The following is a 15,927-nucleotide window of genomic DNA, read 5'->3' as shown; positions in this document are numbered from 1 at the left end:
CCTGGTGCCCAAAAGGTTGGGACACCTCTGGTGTATTGGATATGTTGGCCCAAGTTATTTGTAAAAAAAAAGTGGAATACAATACATAATAAATAAAAAGAGGTCCTAGTGTTCCCGTTTCTCCAGCACCATTCCCCACCCCCTGAATTACATTGCAGGAAGAGGTTTTTGGCCCAGAGGGGAGATACTAAGATGCTGTTTTGTAACATGGAACTACGAGGGAAAGTGTCCTTTGGGAATAGCAGCCTCCTTGGGTCTCATGAGCTGCCTCTTTAGTTTCCGACTTTGGTTTCCCGGGTGGTGTATCCTGGCCCCAGTCTGGGTGTGTTCGCAGGGGGCTGTGCTGAAGAGCTTCTTAAATGGAACAAGTGGCGCTGTTGTTTTAAATATTTACGATGCTCCTCTCTGTGTTACTGTTTCTGTAGTTCCTCAAAGCTGCCAAATGACTTGCTTGATTTACAGCCAGCTTTTCATCCAGGTGTGCATCCAATGTCCTCTGCACCGCAAGTGGGAGGCACCTGGGCAGGTAAGAGATTTTGTTGTGACTGTGACATAGCCACTCCTTCTCTCAATAAAAATGCACAATCTCTGCCGTCTTTGGTTGCTAGAAGTCATCATTTTGATATTTCTAAATGGGTGGGACCGCATGTTTTTTTCAAGCCTTCAACTTTTCATGGATCAGAACAAGTTTTGTTTTGAATTTCCATCAAGGTTATCAAATTGCTATTTCTTTTATTGGGCTGCTGTGTTGTATAAATATCGAGCAACGTCCATTACGGGTTGGTTTGCCCCCCCTCTCCCGTTCTTTGAGCAATGTTTGCAAACACAGGTGGGATTTCAATAGCAGGACAAAATATATAGCTAACAAGAAAAGTAAAAACAAATCAACACCGTGCCAGCTTATTTCCAGTCTCCAAACTGTGTGCTCTGGGTTCAGTTGTACTGGTGCTTTGGGAAGCGATGGACCTTATTTAGCCAGGATTAAGCAAGAGGGACGTGGTGGCTCAGTGGGTTAGGACGCTGAGCTTGTCGATCAGAAGGTCGGCAGTTTGGCGGGTCGAATCCCGAGTGCCGCGTAATAGAGTGAGCGCCTGTTACTCGTCCCAGCTTCTGCCAACCTAGCAGTTCGAAAGCACGTCAAAATGCAAGTAGAAAAAAAGGGACCACTACGGTGGGAAGGTAACAACGTTCCATGCGCCTTTGGCGTCTAGTCATGCCGGCCACATGACCACGGAGACGTCCTCGGACAAGCTCTTCAGCTTTGAAACGGAGATGAGCACCGGCCCCTAGAGTTGGAAACGACTAGCATGCATGTGCGGGGGAACCTTTAACTTTACCTTTAAGCAAGAGACTGAAATGTATAGGTAGGTATTTAGATAACCTAAATTTATAGATTAAAAGTTGAGAGGGTATCCGTCAGACCTGAATAAAACAATTTTAAAATAATTCAAGAGAACGATATGTAAGATCCACATTATGCCTCACTGTTAAGGAAGTTGCGCGTGGCTCATTACAATTCTATTCTAAGTCTCCCTTTCTCCGTAATGGTCGGTCTTCATTTTTGCATCAAACCAGAGGGAGTAGGTTTCAGGCTTCAACTGTCAGGTTGACTTTAACAAAGAGTAATAAGTAGGTTTCAGTCTGCTTTCAGTCTCTGGATAGGAAAATATATATATATTATTTGTAGAAATACTTTGAAGTAAAAAAACAGGAAGCTTCCTTATAGCATAGAAGGGTTGATCCTTTCAAAATCCAGTCTTAGGATTCTTCTGTCAAGGCTCTTTGTTGACCATTATTTTATATGGAACTTTTTCGGCCACACAGTTTGTTTGTCATGGTTCCGATGAAGGAGAGAATTCAAACAAGTTGCATGCCTATTATTTATCTAAAATAACATTGTTATTCGTGAAACCATTTGATGTGGACATACTATGAGCCATATCTATCTGTTTGTTGCGCTTGTCTTTCCGTCAGGAACTCAAAATGACATTCATAGTACTTCCTAACTAAGAAAGGAATTAGATGTAACTCTGCCACAATGCTTTTCCATTAAAAAAAAATTATGCCCAAAAAGCTTGCCTTATTAAAAATGCAATCAACAAAACTAAGCCACTCTAAAATAGCAGGATCCTCTCTGCAAGCCTACAATCTTGGAAGATGAATTTATTACTGTCACTTTCCAGAATTTAAGAATTAAAAATAAAAATACCCGTAAGCACGATTCTGTTTTGTATTTGCTGCTTTGCTTTGTTTGAAAAGAATCGTGGCAGTTTAGAAAGAATATTAAAAGCTCCTTAGGTTAGGATTTTTATTTCCTCTTTATCTTCTTTTTTTCCTAAGTAACAATGCAGTTCTTTTTCCCTGCTTGCTTTTTCTATCTGATCTGCCTTTCACATTGCAGTGAGATAAGTGTTTTATATGAGATGATTCAGAGTAACCATGTTTCTGTGGTAGCTGTTCATTAAGCGGGAAGGGGGCTGAAGCAGAATTCCTCCCCCCCCTTTTTTTTTTGGTTGTGATAGCCAAAGCAGCAACCTATCTAAAGTTGCTAAGTACATGGAAGAAAATCTGTAAAGTCATAATTATAGTTCTGAGAGCTTTCCTAGAGAAAATGATAAGCCACAGTAAGGTGTGTGTGTTTTTTTTAACTCAATCTGTCATTTGATGCATATGTTCAGCTTTATCTTCTATCACCTGCCCCATAATCCTGAGCTAGAATGGACTTATAATTAAGCTGTGTAGCCTTTGGGGGGATAGCTGCTTTTTTTTTTTGCCTTGAAGCAGCGTGTTGAAGAAATGGAGAAGCGCTGGATAAAAAGAGATTTTGTTTCCATTAAGTTTAAAATTCTTTCAGTGCATTTCAGTAGGATTACTCCCCTTGTTCCTCTCTGTCATGCCGAAAGTATAATTCAGCAGGAACCTCTGGGGTTGCTCTGGGGTTTTGAGCCCCCCCCCCCCCATTTTGGAAGAGGCCCAGGCAGCTTTGGAAAGTTCATTTCTGCTTTGAGATTGTGACGATTGGAAGCGGAACCAAAGGTGCTTTTTCGCGTGACAACTGGGCTTTCTTTGCTTTCTCTTGAAGATGTTTTGCTTTTCATCCAAGAAGCTTCTTCAGTTCTGACTTGAGAATAGAGTCAAACTGAGCCAGAACTGAGGAAGCTTCTTGGATGAGAAGGGAAACGTCTTCAAGGAAAAGCAAAGTCCAGTTGCCTCTTGAAAAAGCACCTTGGGGACAACCGTGATGTGGATGGACTGCGAATCTCTATAGACATTGGAAGCAAACGTTAGAAATGCTTGCTAGATGGCATAAGAGAGTCCCTGTTTGCAATTTTGTTCATAGAGGAGAAAGCTAAAAGACAAAAAAAAAATCTCACAACTTGAGGCTTAGTTTTCTGCTACCTGCATTTAGTCTCCATATTGAACTGAGAAAACTGATCTTTAACCTTTAAAAAGACTAGAAAGTGGCTTTTAATTTGTACTCTGCTTTGATATTTTTTTTGATAAACCATCGAAGTTTATAAGCCAACTGTATGTATAAAATAAGAGACATTATACTGTGCGCCACTCAGAATGTTAGGAGGTGGGAGGAACAAAAATCCCTGAACGAATGAATTAGGCCTGTGGAATTCATATCCAAAACCCACAAGGATCCGAATGAGCTGTTGATTTGCTTGCCTCTAATCTGACGCGGTGGCTCAGTGGGTTAGGACGCTGAGCTTGTCAATCAGATGGTCGGCAGTTTGGCGGGTCGAATCCCGAGTGCCGCGTAACAGAGTGAGCGCCTGTTATTCGTCCCAGCTTCTGCCAACCTAGCAGTTCGAAAGCACATAAAAATGCAATTAGAAAAATAGGGACCACTCCGGTGGGAAGGTAACAGCGTTCCGTGCGCCTTTGGCGTCTAGTCATGCCGGCCATATGACCACGGAGACGTCCTCGGACAAGCGCTGGTTCTTCGGCTTTGAAACGGAGATGAGCACCGGCCCCTAGAGTTGGAAACGACTAGCATGCATGTGCGGGGGAACCTTTACCTTAATCTCCAATAGTGTATCAAGAGTTCTCTGTTAGAGTTGCTGTATAAGGTATTTGAAAGAGGTAGTACTGAAAACATGAACGGTCGTGGCCTGTGATGGAGAAACTTGCCATTTCAACCAAGGTGCCTTCTAACAGCAACTGAGAAGACTATTTCATAGGGTTGATAAAATGGGCCCTGATCTTCTGAGAGATTTCATGCTGTAATACATTTGTTAATCTTTACGGAGGTGCAAGACTCCAATCAGTGTTCTATTTGACAAAAGAAGCTTGGTTGTACAATAGACATTGTGAACGACATCAGTTCCATTGTACAGTTTCAGACAAAAGGTGCTTGTGTTGGACATACCAGTTCAGTATCTTAACATCCTGAAGTGAGCGTAGACGAAGATTAATTGCATGCACAGATGGTAAAAGTCCAAAGTACAAGTTGACTGCGGGACTTTCCTTCCAACAATGATGGAAGTATATGTACCTCCCCCTTGAAGTCCTGGCATTTACTTTCCATTTATTGATTGACTGATAAATCCAGTCCCAATCCGGTCGCTGTTGACTCTTAGAAACCACATAGATAGGTTGCACTTCTTACTTCATTTCTGAAGCTTTTTTGAAATTTGCAGAGATGTTAGTAAATCTGTAGGTTAAATAGACGCTTTTTTGAAATTTGCAGAGATGTTAGTAAATCTGTAGGTTAAATAGACAACTGTATATAGCAATGAAAGGAAACTTTTGCAGTGTTACAGCTCAGCTTGGAGAGATAATATCTAGCCAATCTCAATCAACCTTGAAAAGCTAAAGCATGGTCAGACCTGATTAGTACTTGAGTGAGAGACTGGCAGGAAATCCCTAGGCTATAAATTATACTGGAAAATTGCAAAAAAAAGGAAAAAAGGAAAAATCCCCGAAAAGAGCAGTGCAAATCACTTCACTGTTGTTGTCACGAAAATCAGAAAAATATGTTCGTGAAGTCATCAGGAGCTGAGCCGGATTCTGAAGAAACTAACTAATTTAGCTTGATCGTGATAAGCTATTTTGATTTGAAGACAAAAGATGTGATTCAGAGCACATGGGGTTTATTTATTTATTTAATTCAATTTATATACCACCCTTTTCCCGAAGGACCCAGGGCAGTTTACAGGGCAAAATTAAAACAATACAATATAAAAATTAAAATAAAATTAAATCAATAGCCCCAAAATTTAAAATTAGAGTGTAATTAGTAGGGGTTTTTTTTAGCTAAAGATAGTATGCAAAGGTGTAGCTAAGGATAGTATGCAAACCACTGGGGGGGGTGTCACATTAACCAGATTTCGAAACTCATAATTGCAGTTTAACATTCCACTTAACTAGAAAGAGCAGCCATTCTCCCCATTAGAAAAGAGTGGCTGATTGTCATTCAGGCCACCAGGTAGAACGAGGATAAAGAGTTATTGCATGCATTAGCCAGAGTAATTTAATCTATCAAATATGCCCCCTGCGTGATCTGGATGCAAACTGTAAACGATGAAGTATCTGCTTATGTTCTTCCTGAATACTAACGCGTAGCTAATTTGGTTCCCCTTCCTTTTCCTTCTTGTTCCACCTGGACTGTTGCAGATCCTTTCACATCCACTCCGGATGCCGTTGATGATGCCATTCCAAACTTAAATCCTTTCCTCACAAAACCTAGCAATCACACCTCCTCTGATGCACTCCCTTCTTTCACTTCTAGGACACCAACTCACGAGATGTTTGTTGGTAAAGTACTGGCTGGCTGGCTGGCTTTTCTTTTCTCTGATGGGACTTGTCAATCGTAGGCAAATTCTAAGGCCTTTCAGTAGGAGGGGCAAAAAAAAAGAGTCAGTTTCTGAACATCTTATCTTAATAATCTGCTGATCATTTAATTCAGGAGCCGCCAAACCTGGCGACTTTTAAGAGTTGCGAAACTTCAACTCCCAGAATTCCTCGGCTGACCGGCTGAGGACTACCGGAAGTTGAAGTCCACAAGTCTTAAAGTTGCCAAGTTTAGAGACCCCTGATTTAGGTTAACCCCAGGTAGTCCTCACCTTATGACCACCAGTGGGACTGGGATTTCAGTTGCTAAGCCAATATGGTGAGTAGGCAATGCATCACGTGCCCAGAATGATTTGATGACCATTTTTACCGTGGTTGTTAAGCAAGTCACGTGGTTGTTAAGGGGATCACGCTATCGTTAAGCAGATCCAGCTTCCCCAATTGACTTTGCTTACCAGCTTACCCGGCTGGGAAGATTGCAAATTTCTGGTCACGTGGCCTCAAGATGCAGCAACCATTTGTCAGTTCACAAGCACCTGAATTGCAATGTTGTGGCGTTGTAACTTTGAAAAATTGTTAACATAAGTTGAGGACTACCTATATCACCAAATTTTAAAGACAAGTGAATGATGGGGAGGGGGTTATGTTAGATTCCTTTCCATCTACCTGTCTTGTCTTCTCTCTGTTTGACTCAGTATCAGTTTTTCATTGATTTTCTCCTGGAAGGGATTAAACTTTGCTTTAGTCAATCATTAATATATAATATAATCATTAATATAAGCCCAAAATCTTTTGTGCCCAAACCTTTGACTTTCAGTTTAGCTTTTCTGGTTGTCTAAATGACTTCAAGCTGTTTTGTTTTTTTAACCAGACCCCCCTGGGGAAACCCATATAATCATCCACTCAACTTTTGATTGAGCCCCAAATTTCTGTTGTTAAGTAAGACGTTTGTTAAGCTAGTTTTGCCCTACTTTACGTCCTTTCTTGCCACAGTTGTTAAGTGAATCGCTGCAGTTGGTAAGTTACTGTAGTAACCCGGTTGTTGAGTGCATCTGGCTTCCCCATTGACTTTGCTTGTCAGAAGGTCGCAAATGGTGATCACATGACCTCAGGACGATGCAACCGTCATAAATATGGGGTCAGTTGCCAAGCATCTGGATTGTGATCACGTGACCAAGGGGAATGCTGCAAAGGTCGTAAAGGTGAAAAACGGTCATAAGTCACTTTTTTCAGTGCCGTTGTAACTTTCAACTGTCAGTAAACAAACTGTTGTATCTCGAGGACTACTTGTAATCAGCTCTCCCACTTTACTTTCCCCCTCTTTTGAGATATAAAATGTAACATTTAACATTCTCTCTCTCTCTCTCTCTCTCTCTCTCTCTCTCTCTCTCTCTCTCTCTGATGTCATGCAGTTATAGTCTTAACTTAGCGTCTGAATGTTTGGTTAACCATATAATAGTGTGCATTGTTTTTCTTTTTCCATAACATTCCTCTTTTGCTTTTCTGCTTCACCTGCTTCTATCAGATTCTTTTTGTGGCCCACAAGCTTATCCTAATGCTTCCCATTTCTGCAGCGAACCCTCAACTGTAGCTGGTCTATTTGAAGGTAGGTAAAAAAAAATTTTTTTTAGAGCACAGGAGTTTTGTCCCTCATGCAGACGGAAGTTCATAGTTGATTCAGTTGTTAAACCTTCAGGTGAATGAATTGTGAGTTCTAGTCCTGATATGTACAAAGCCAGCTGGGTGACCTTGGACCAGTCATTCTCTCTCGGCCATAAGAAAGAAGCAGCGCCTCTGAAACTTTGCCAAGAAAACTGCAGGGACCAGTTCAGGCTGTTGCCAGGAGTCGACACTGACTCAAAGACGTTTTAAAAATGGGGGGGGGGGAGAGAAACAGCTTATGTTCTTTAAACATCAAAGGACTTTTTAATTTCTCTTTTTTTTTTGAAAAGCAATATATTGTCGTCCAAAATATTATAAATACGAGTTTTTGCCTATCAGTTTCTGCTCTTGTTGAATCATAAATCCTATATCTTCTGGTGATGTCTTTTTAAAAGACAACTTGGACTTCCTTTTGCTTGAAGACGTTTCGCTTCTCGTCCAAGAAGCTTCTGAAGAAGAACCGAAGAAGCTTCTTGGACGAGAAGCGAAACGTCTTCAAGCAAAACAAAGAAAGTCCGAGTTGTCTTTTGAAAAAAACACCCTTGGGACAACCATGACTTGTATGACATTGAATCTCCATAGATATTCTTCTGGTGATGGTTTTCCTAAGTAAGCCTACTGCCTTTATACATTTTATTACCTTAAGATAAAAGTTCAACTTGTATGAAAAGGCATTCTGGTTGGTCTTTCCTTAAATAGGAAAACTGACACGCAGTTGATAGCAGTTTTGGTTTCATAGCCGTTTTAAAATGGAGAATGTGGGAAACAGTCTGCACTATTTGAGTAATTCTTACCCTACTGAGGAAAAGTCCTTTTTTAAAAAAAAAGCTGGTGTTAGTTGCATTAGAAGATGCTTAGTACAATATCTTTATCCCATTTGGAATAGAATACATATAGTTATATTTTGAGTTGTTCTCAGCACAGTGATAACATACGGACCATACAGTTCTGTGGAAAAGTAATTTTCATTTACATTTTTTGGATTGTTTGCTAGCCTAAACCTCATAAAAACATAACAGGACCTAAAATGAGCAACTCTGTGCTAGTAAACCTCAATTAACAGACCAGAATTCTTACACAGCCCCATCAGAGATTAATCACCAATTACAGAAAGCATTGGTTGCAATTATTATAGCTAGAGTTGGTGAATAACTAGAGTTTCTGAATCTTAAGGGGGTGATAACTTACTATCATGTGGTGAGGGAGCACCCGAAAATATGTTGCCTGTTCTGTTGGATTCCAATTGTGTATTAGTAACACAATAATTAGTAACATGAAGTTAACATTCCATAGCACAGATATGGAGAAGTTCAGAAAATTCAAAAAGGAGCAAATTATTTTTTCATAGAAGTGTGTCAGGAACCTAGGAGCCACTTTAATCAGCTCAACGGTTCATCTTGTCATCCTGGACCTGCTGGAAACTCCATTATTTTGTTTATAAAATCTTAGTCAACATCCTTTTACAGTTAACTACCGTTTCTGACTAACAGCAAGTAAATGGTGTCTTGATCAATGAGTGATTGGGAGTATCAGTCACTCTTTATTATGGTCATAAACCAGCGTAATGGAGTGGGCTACGGTCATTTAAAAGAAGCATAAAATGCATGCCAGCGAAAAATCTGAAAAGAGTTATAAAATACACATATACAAATACAGTGAGTATAAAGGGCATAAGGTAAGACTCAAAAAAAGCTGTGAGAGTCCTAGATGGATATAGGGGAGACAAAAGAGTTACTATGGGGAAATCTATTAGGCTACAAAGCACCCTAACATGATATATTTGGTGCCCATTTGTTTAAATTTATAATGTGGGGTGCCACAAAGAAGATGTGGGGGGGGTGTCGACCTATTCTCCAAAATATCTGAAAGCAGAACAAGAAGCAACGGATGGAAACTAATCAAGGAGAGAAGCAACCTGGAACTAAGGAGAAATTTCCTGACAGTGAGAACAATTAACCAGTGGAACGACCTGCCTCCAGAAGTTGTGGGTGCTCCATCCGTGGAGGTTTTCTAGAAGAGATTGGACAACCATTTGTCAGAAATGGTATAAGGCTTCCTGCTCGAGCAGGGGGTTGGACTAGACGACCTCCAAGGTCCCTTCCAACCTTTATCATTTTGTTATCCTGATCCTTGAAAACAAGCCAGAAGTCATTATCTGAATTTTAATCAGTGCTGTACAGTTTGCCTCCTATTGCAATGAGGCGTAAGAAACCCGGTTAGGAACTTGAAGCTCTTCTATGTTTGGGAGTAGAAGAGTAGAAATATATATATATTTTTCAACAGAGGCAAACCTTTAGATAGAATTGAAACTGATTAATTGGTTAAGTAAGGAAATGTTCAGAAGAAAGATTTTGATTTTGATTTTTTCTGTTTTCTGTTTTCTGTGTTTTGGGGTTGTTGGTTTTTTTTTTGCCTATCTGGTCTTCCTAAAAAGAACAGGCTGTCGTGTTGCGAGTTCAGAAACTTGTAATGAAATTCTGAAATCCGAATCTGTTTTTGTGAAGTTCTGTTTCCTGAATATATTGCCATGTTTTCATTTGATGATTTGAAGATTTCCAATCAAGCATTTGCCTTTTTGACATTTTGGCATTCTGCGGCGTACTAATATGACTATAAATAACTATCTGTCTATCTCATCTTCTAATGCGATTACTGTGTAGTGTTTTAGTTCTTGTATGCCATTTCCAGGTTTACGAAACTAATAATACTTTTGGAAGGACTTCTGTTCAGCTAACCGGTTATACGTACAATACAAGCTGTAGGGACAACCGTGTGTTTCCATGCTGGGATTGTATTTCCTTCTCTGCTTTTGTTCCATGGCTTTGCTATTTCTAATAACACATTCATTGTGGTCACTATTGCAGTAATCTAATTACTGAATTTGCCTGGAGGTTTCTTTTAAATTCAAGCTTTGCCAAAATTGTTGCGGGCAACAAAAGGAAATAAGTTGAAATTACATGGCATTGTATATACAGATAGTCCTTGACTTACAACAGTTCGTTTAGTGACTGTTCAAAGTTATATAGTGGCACTGAAAAACGTGCCTTATGACCGTTTTTCTCATGACCATTGCAGCATCCCCAAGGTCACGTTTTCAAAGTCTCATATTTATGACCGTTGCAGTGTCTGGGGTCATGTGATTCCACTTTGTGACCTCCTGACAAGCAAAGTGAATGGGAAGCCAAATTCCATTAACAACCGTGTAGTGATTCACTTAACAACAGTGGTGAAAAAGGTCGTAAAATGGGACAAAACTCACTTAACAAATGTCTCACTTAGCAACAGAAATTTTGGGCTCAATTATGGTCGTTAGTTGAGGACTACCTGTATTTCTTTTTGAATATTGTCAGCAAACTCATAACACTTATATTTCACATTACGGTCCCCTCTTGATTTTGTCCTGGTGCTGAAATATCAGTAGATTTGGCATACAAAAAGTGGCATAGTTATTTCTTTAAAAATTGGTCCTTGTTCCCACCCAATTTTTTGGTGATTGTTGTTGCAAGAGATTTAATAAAAGGCAAGTCATAAAATATGTGGATATCTGTGGAAGATGTAGCATGACTGCTTGATGGAAACGGAGTGTAAAACATTCTTGACTTCTGTAAAATATTTTTGGGAACTTAATTTGAAAACTCAAGGTAGTTATCATGTAGGTTCTAAATATCATTTAAATGGCCTGTGATTCAAATATAGGAATCTTTATGGAATGATCAGTGGTAGAAATAAATCAGAGTAATTTTTGAAAACTATTTTTACAAGTTGTGAATTGAAATAGAAAATTACAGTGACGCCAGCTCAGTAGTAATGTTAAAATTATTTATTTAAAGTACATAAAAGTATATTTTTGTATAAGGTAGGTAGACAGACAGACAGACAGACATGGAAAGGAAGGAAGGAAGATTACCTCAGATCATTAGGGAATACATGTCAAACAATAAATGATGTATTGTTGAACATTTCTAGATACAAAAAATGGCTCATGCAGTACTTCCATTTACTTCTGCTGTCAAGCAGAAGTTAAATGGCCATCTGCTAAGAATATTTTAATTTGTATTCCTGAAATGGGCAAAGTATTAACTCAGTGACCTCTATGGATGCTTCCAATTCTACAATTTTCTGAATTTTTCACTGTTTGAATCATGGAACTTTCTTCCAGAGTTCCTGATTTGTTATCCAGTGTTTGAATTCTATCAACCATCACAATAATTCATGGCAATATTTGTTGTCTGCAAACTGGGAATGTATATATATTGCTCATAAATAATTTCCCCCATTTTTGTTGGCAGGGTTTACGCCATCTTCTGTTGCCCCATCGCAACCATCAGCGGGCCTTAATGTTGACTTTGAGTCTGTGTTTGGAAACAGAAGTTCAAATGCGTTAGTGGATTCTGGTGGTAAGTCTTTTAAGTAGCCCTTATTTGATCCTGTTGTGATAAAGGAGAATATTTATAGCTCAGGGTCGAATTGGAAGGGGTCCTTGGTGTTCTCTGAGCTGAGTTATTTTGTTGCAGACATTTCATTACCCAACTAGGTAACTTCATCAGTGCAATGATACGCATTGGCACTAATGATGTTACCTAGTTGGGTAACAAAACGTCTGCAAGAAAACAACCCAGCTCAGAGAGCACCAAGGACCCCTTAATCCTGTTCAGAGAGTAAAGAAAAAATGGCACACAACTGCATGGAGATCTCTTGAGTCTTCCTAAAAGGAATCTTTTAAACGCTGTGTTTCCCAAAGATCAGCAGCTTGAGATCCACTCATCAAATCTATGAATCTTCTCACCCTTGGTGAAGTGATTTTTTCCCCCTCAAAAGTTAATTTTGCAAGAATACAGGATATTACCAGCTTTTTCGGATGTAAGATTCCTTTTACTCTTGTTTCAGTTTTGATCCCAGATTTTCTGGAATTATCAACTTTATTTTACAGAATGATGGCAGTATTTTAGTCACCTTTTTTTTTCTTTTGAAGCATAGAAGCAGAATTCCTAAAGTGTTTTTAGCTATACAGATAGTCCTCACTTAACAACAGTTCATTTAGTGTAGACATGTCAAACACAAGGCCCAGGGGCCGGATCTGGCCCACGAAGTGGTTTTATGTGGCCTGCAAAGCCAGTGAGGGCACAGCCCCCCGCTGCCTTGGCCCTGGCCCTGGCCCCGGCCGGTCGGGAGCCAATGTACAATTTCATGGTGGTCATCCAAGCTGAAATACATTCAGTCTTAGCTCCACAAGGTCATCTGGAAACAGTGAGGGACCGGCCCGTGCCGTGTCGGCACTGCCCCCTGGGCGCGTGCTGGGGAGGTATCACCCTTTGTGAGGAATGAAGAAATGCACCGTCGCCTGGAAGTGGCCAGCACATGGCCCTGCCTACTTCGGGCAGGCTAGGGGCTGGGCAGCATTGTGCTTCTCTTCAGATTCGTGCCAACTGGCTCAGCCTCTCGGCACTGTGAGGAGAGCGCCCCGCTGCCTGCCGAAACCGGACAGGCTGGGCAGCATTGCGCAGGTAACATCAACTCTCACGCTGCTCATGGCGTTCCCTCCCCCAGAGCCCACCAAGCCAGATATGTGAAGTAGGCGAGGGCCATGTGCTGGCCACTTCCAGGCGATGGTGCATTTCTTCATTCCTCACGAAGGATGACACTTCCCCAGCTGCGTTTCTTGCCTGTTTTTCTCCCTCCCTCATCTCAAATATTTTCCCACCACTCCAAGGAGGGAGGGAGGGAGGGAGGGAGGGAAGGAAGGAAGGAAGGAAGGAAGGAAGGAAGGAAGGAAGGAAGGAAGGAAGGAAGGAAGGAAGGAAGGAAGGAAGGAAGGAAGGAAGGTAGGTCTGAGGGAAGTCCTGCCTTAGTCCTTCCCTGCTGCCCTTTCACCATCCCCTTGGCCCCTCCTCCTGGCCTATCCTGGGGGATCTCCCATCCTATTGCTAAGGAAGCTTTGGATACAAAGCCAGGTCTCCTCACATGGAGAGGGAGTGGGCCTCCCTCTTGACTTTGCCCTCGTAGCCATCATGAGCAACCTGGCTGAGCTGAGCATTTGACCTCTGCGCCACCGTCCAGCCCCCCCTCCCCCCCTGCATGGCCTGAGAGGAACAGTGAGGCTCCTCCAGTGGACCATGCCTTGGCACTTGCCCCGGTCCCATCTCCTTCTGCCAGAGATCCTCAGATCTGTCCCACTCCTGCCCAGGCCCCCATAGTCACCCTTGACGTGAATGATGTAGAGCTGGCCATGCCCACCCAGTAGGCCACACACACTCCAGCCACGCCCCCCCTGGCCACACACCCCCATCCCCCCTCCCGACGGCAACCACAATGCTGATGCGACCCTCAATGAAATTGACACCCCTGATTTAGTGACTGTTCGAAGTTACAACGGCACTGAAAAAAGTGACTTATGACCATTTCCCACCCTTTTACAACCATGGTGGCATCCCCATGGTCATGTGATCAAAATTCAGATACTTGGCCATTGACTCATACTTACGACGGTTGCAATGTCCTGGAGTCATGTGATCCACCTTTTGCAATTTTCCGACAAGCAAAGTCAATGGGGGAGCCTGATTCACTTATTAACTACAGCAATTCCCTTAACAAATGTGGCAAAAAAGGGTCATAAGATGGGACAAAATTCATTTAACAGATATCTCACTTAGCAACAGAAATTTGGGGCTCGGTTGTGGTTGTAAATGTAGGACTACCTGTAATTGGCCCTTTTATGACTTGTGGACTTCAACTCCCAGAATTCCTCAGCCAGCATGCCTGGCTGAGGAATTCTGGGAGTTGAAGTCCACAAGTCATAAAAGGGCTAGGTTTGAAGACCGCTGTGCTAAGATTTTAAAATACATATGGGCTGACATCTGGTATGATAATTGAAAAAAGTTTTGTTACATTTAATAATATGTGTTGTTTTAAGGCTTTGATGAATTAGGTGGACTCCTAAAACCAACCGTGGCTTCTCAGAACCAGAATCTTCCATCTTGCAAAGCACCACCCAATAAGCTAGTATTAGATGACTTGGATTCATCTCTAGCCAACCTTGTAGGAAGTAAGTATTTGTATGGGACTTATATAAAAATAAAAAATTTAAAAATGAACTGTTTTCTAATGATTTTTTTTTTTGTAACAGATTTGGGCATTGGAAATGGGACAGTGAAAAAGTGAGTTTTTTAATATATATTTTTCTTCTAAATACGTATTCGCAGCAGCTTTACATGACTTATCAGATTGATTTCTTAATAATACAGATAAGGATAGTGTTGCTGATTTGGGAGAATACTCTAAATGAGCCATCTGTGACTGACCAACTAATATTTAGCATCTTCCATCTACCCAATAATATCCATGCTGGGGGCGGGCTGCTAGACTGATGGCAGAGCCCACTTCCCACCTTGTTCCCCGATCTCTACCCATCCATCTTTCTTTTTAGGTAATCATGTAAAGGTAGTGTCAACGCTGCTAACATCGGATGTTTTTGCATTGACAGCAGATGGAGATGCAACCATTTTGCCTTTAGAGTTAAGAGTTAGATGATGCTAGAGGGAGGAATGTGCAGGACATAACAACACCGAACCTAGTGTGGGAACCGAGGTTATTGAAATAAAGAGATGATAGAGAATTGGAGAGCTGGAGGGGAAGCCCGTGTTTCAAACTAATTGGGGAATGTGATTTATGACTGTTAGCTGAAGGAGGGAATTGTGCTTTGATACTATGTGCCCAGGGGAGGGGGACTCGTTTGTGTTAGTGCCAATGCTACGCTACTCAAATGAAGATTAAGGTAAACAAAGCCTCGAATTTCTTTGAAGAGTTTCATCTTTCGGAACCATGGCAGGTGGCCCTTGACTTAACTGAGCCTCAGATTTCTGTTGCTAAGCGAAACAGTTGTTAAGCAAGTTTTGCCCCATTTTACAAGTTTTCCGGCCACGGTTGTCAAGTGAATCATTGCAGTGGTAGGTTAGTAACAGGGTTGTAAAGCGAACCTGGCTTCCCCATTGACTTTCCTGGTCACTGCAGCCGTCCTAAATGGGAGCCAGTTGCCAAGCCTCTGAATTTTGATCCCTTGACCATGAGGATGCCGCAACGGTGGTAAGGATGAAGAAACCACCATCAGTCCCTTTTTTTCAGTGCTGTCGTAATTTCGAACGATCACTGAACGAACGTAAGTCAAGGATTACCCGAAGAGACAGGAGATGAGCTATTTCATACTTTTCTAACGTGAATACATGTGAGGTTTTTTTTTCCCTAACATGAATACATCTGAGTTTTAATATCGTGAACATTTATTTATAGTGATGTAAACTGGACCCAGCCAGGAGAAAAGAAACTAACAGGTGGTTCCAACTGGCAGCCCAAAATTGCACCGACCACTGCTTGGAATGTTCCAACCATGGTAAGGAATTGTCACAGGGCAGCGAGCCACAACCCCTGGGTCCAACCCACTACTGGGCCATGGCCAGTTCAGAACTGGGC

The 15,927-nt window shown here is 41.4% G+C and overlaps 1 protein-coding gene across 7 annotated transcripts in view; it reads left to right on the top strand.

Annotated features, from left to right (window-relative positions):
* The window catches only part of PICALM (phosphatidylinositol binding clathrin assembly protein), a 76,475-nt gene that overhangs the window by 44,451 nt on the left and 16,097 nt on the right, over window positions 1-15,927 (top strand). For 3 of the 7 annotated variants that reach the window (XM_081327237.1, XM_081327238.1, XM_081327243.1), the window contains 7 exons: window positions 426-526; window positions 5,626-5,766; window positions 7,328-7,408; window positions 11,754-11,861; window positions 14,375-14,506; window positions 14,588-14,618; window positions 15,748-15,847. In XM_081327237.1, coding sequence (XP_081183363.1) covers window positions 426-526; window positions 5,626-5,766; window positions 7,328-7,408; window positions 11,754-11,861; window positions 14,375-14,506; window positions 14,588-14,618; window positions 15,748-15,847 — 694 coding nt within the window. The remainder of the gene's footprint in view (window positions 1-425; window positions 527-5,625; window positions 5,767-7,327; window positions 7,409-11,753; window positions 11,862-14,374; window positions 14,507-14,587; window positions 14,619-15,747; window positions 15,848-15,927) is intronic. The other 4 variants (XM_081327239.1, XM_081327240.1, XM_081327241.1 and 1 more) reach the window with 2 other exon arrangements.

This window comes from Vipera berus (assembly GCF_964194415.1).
Source record: "Vipera berus genome assembly, chromosome: 4".
Lineage (NCBI taxonomy): Eukaryota > Metazoa > Chordata > Lepidosauria > Squamata > Viperidae > Vipera > Vipera berus.
This window is presented reverse-complemented; position numbering and strand designations above follow the sequence as displayed.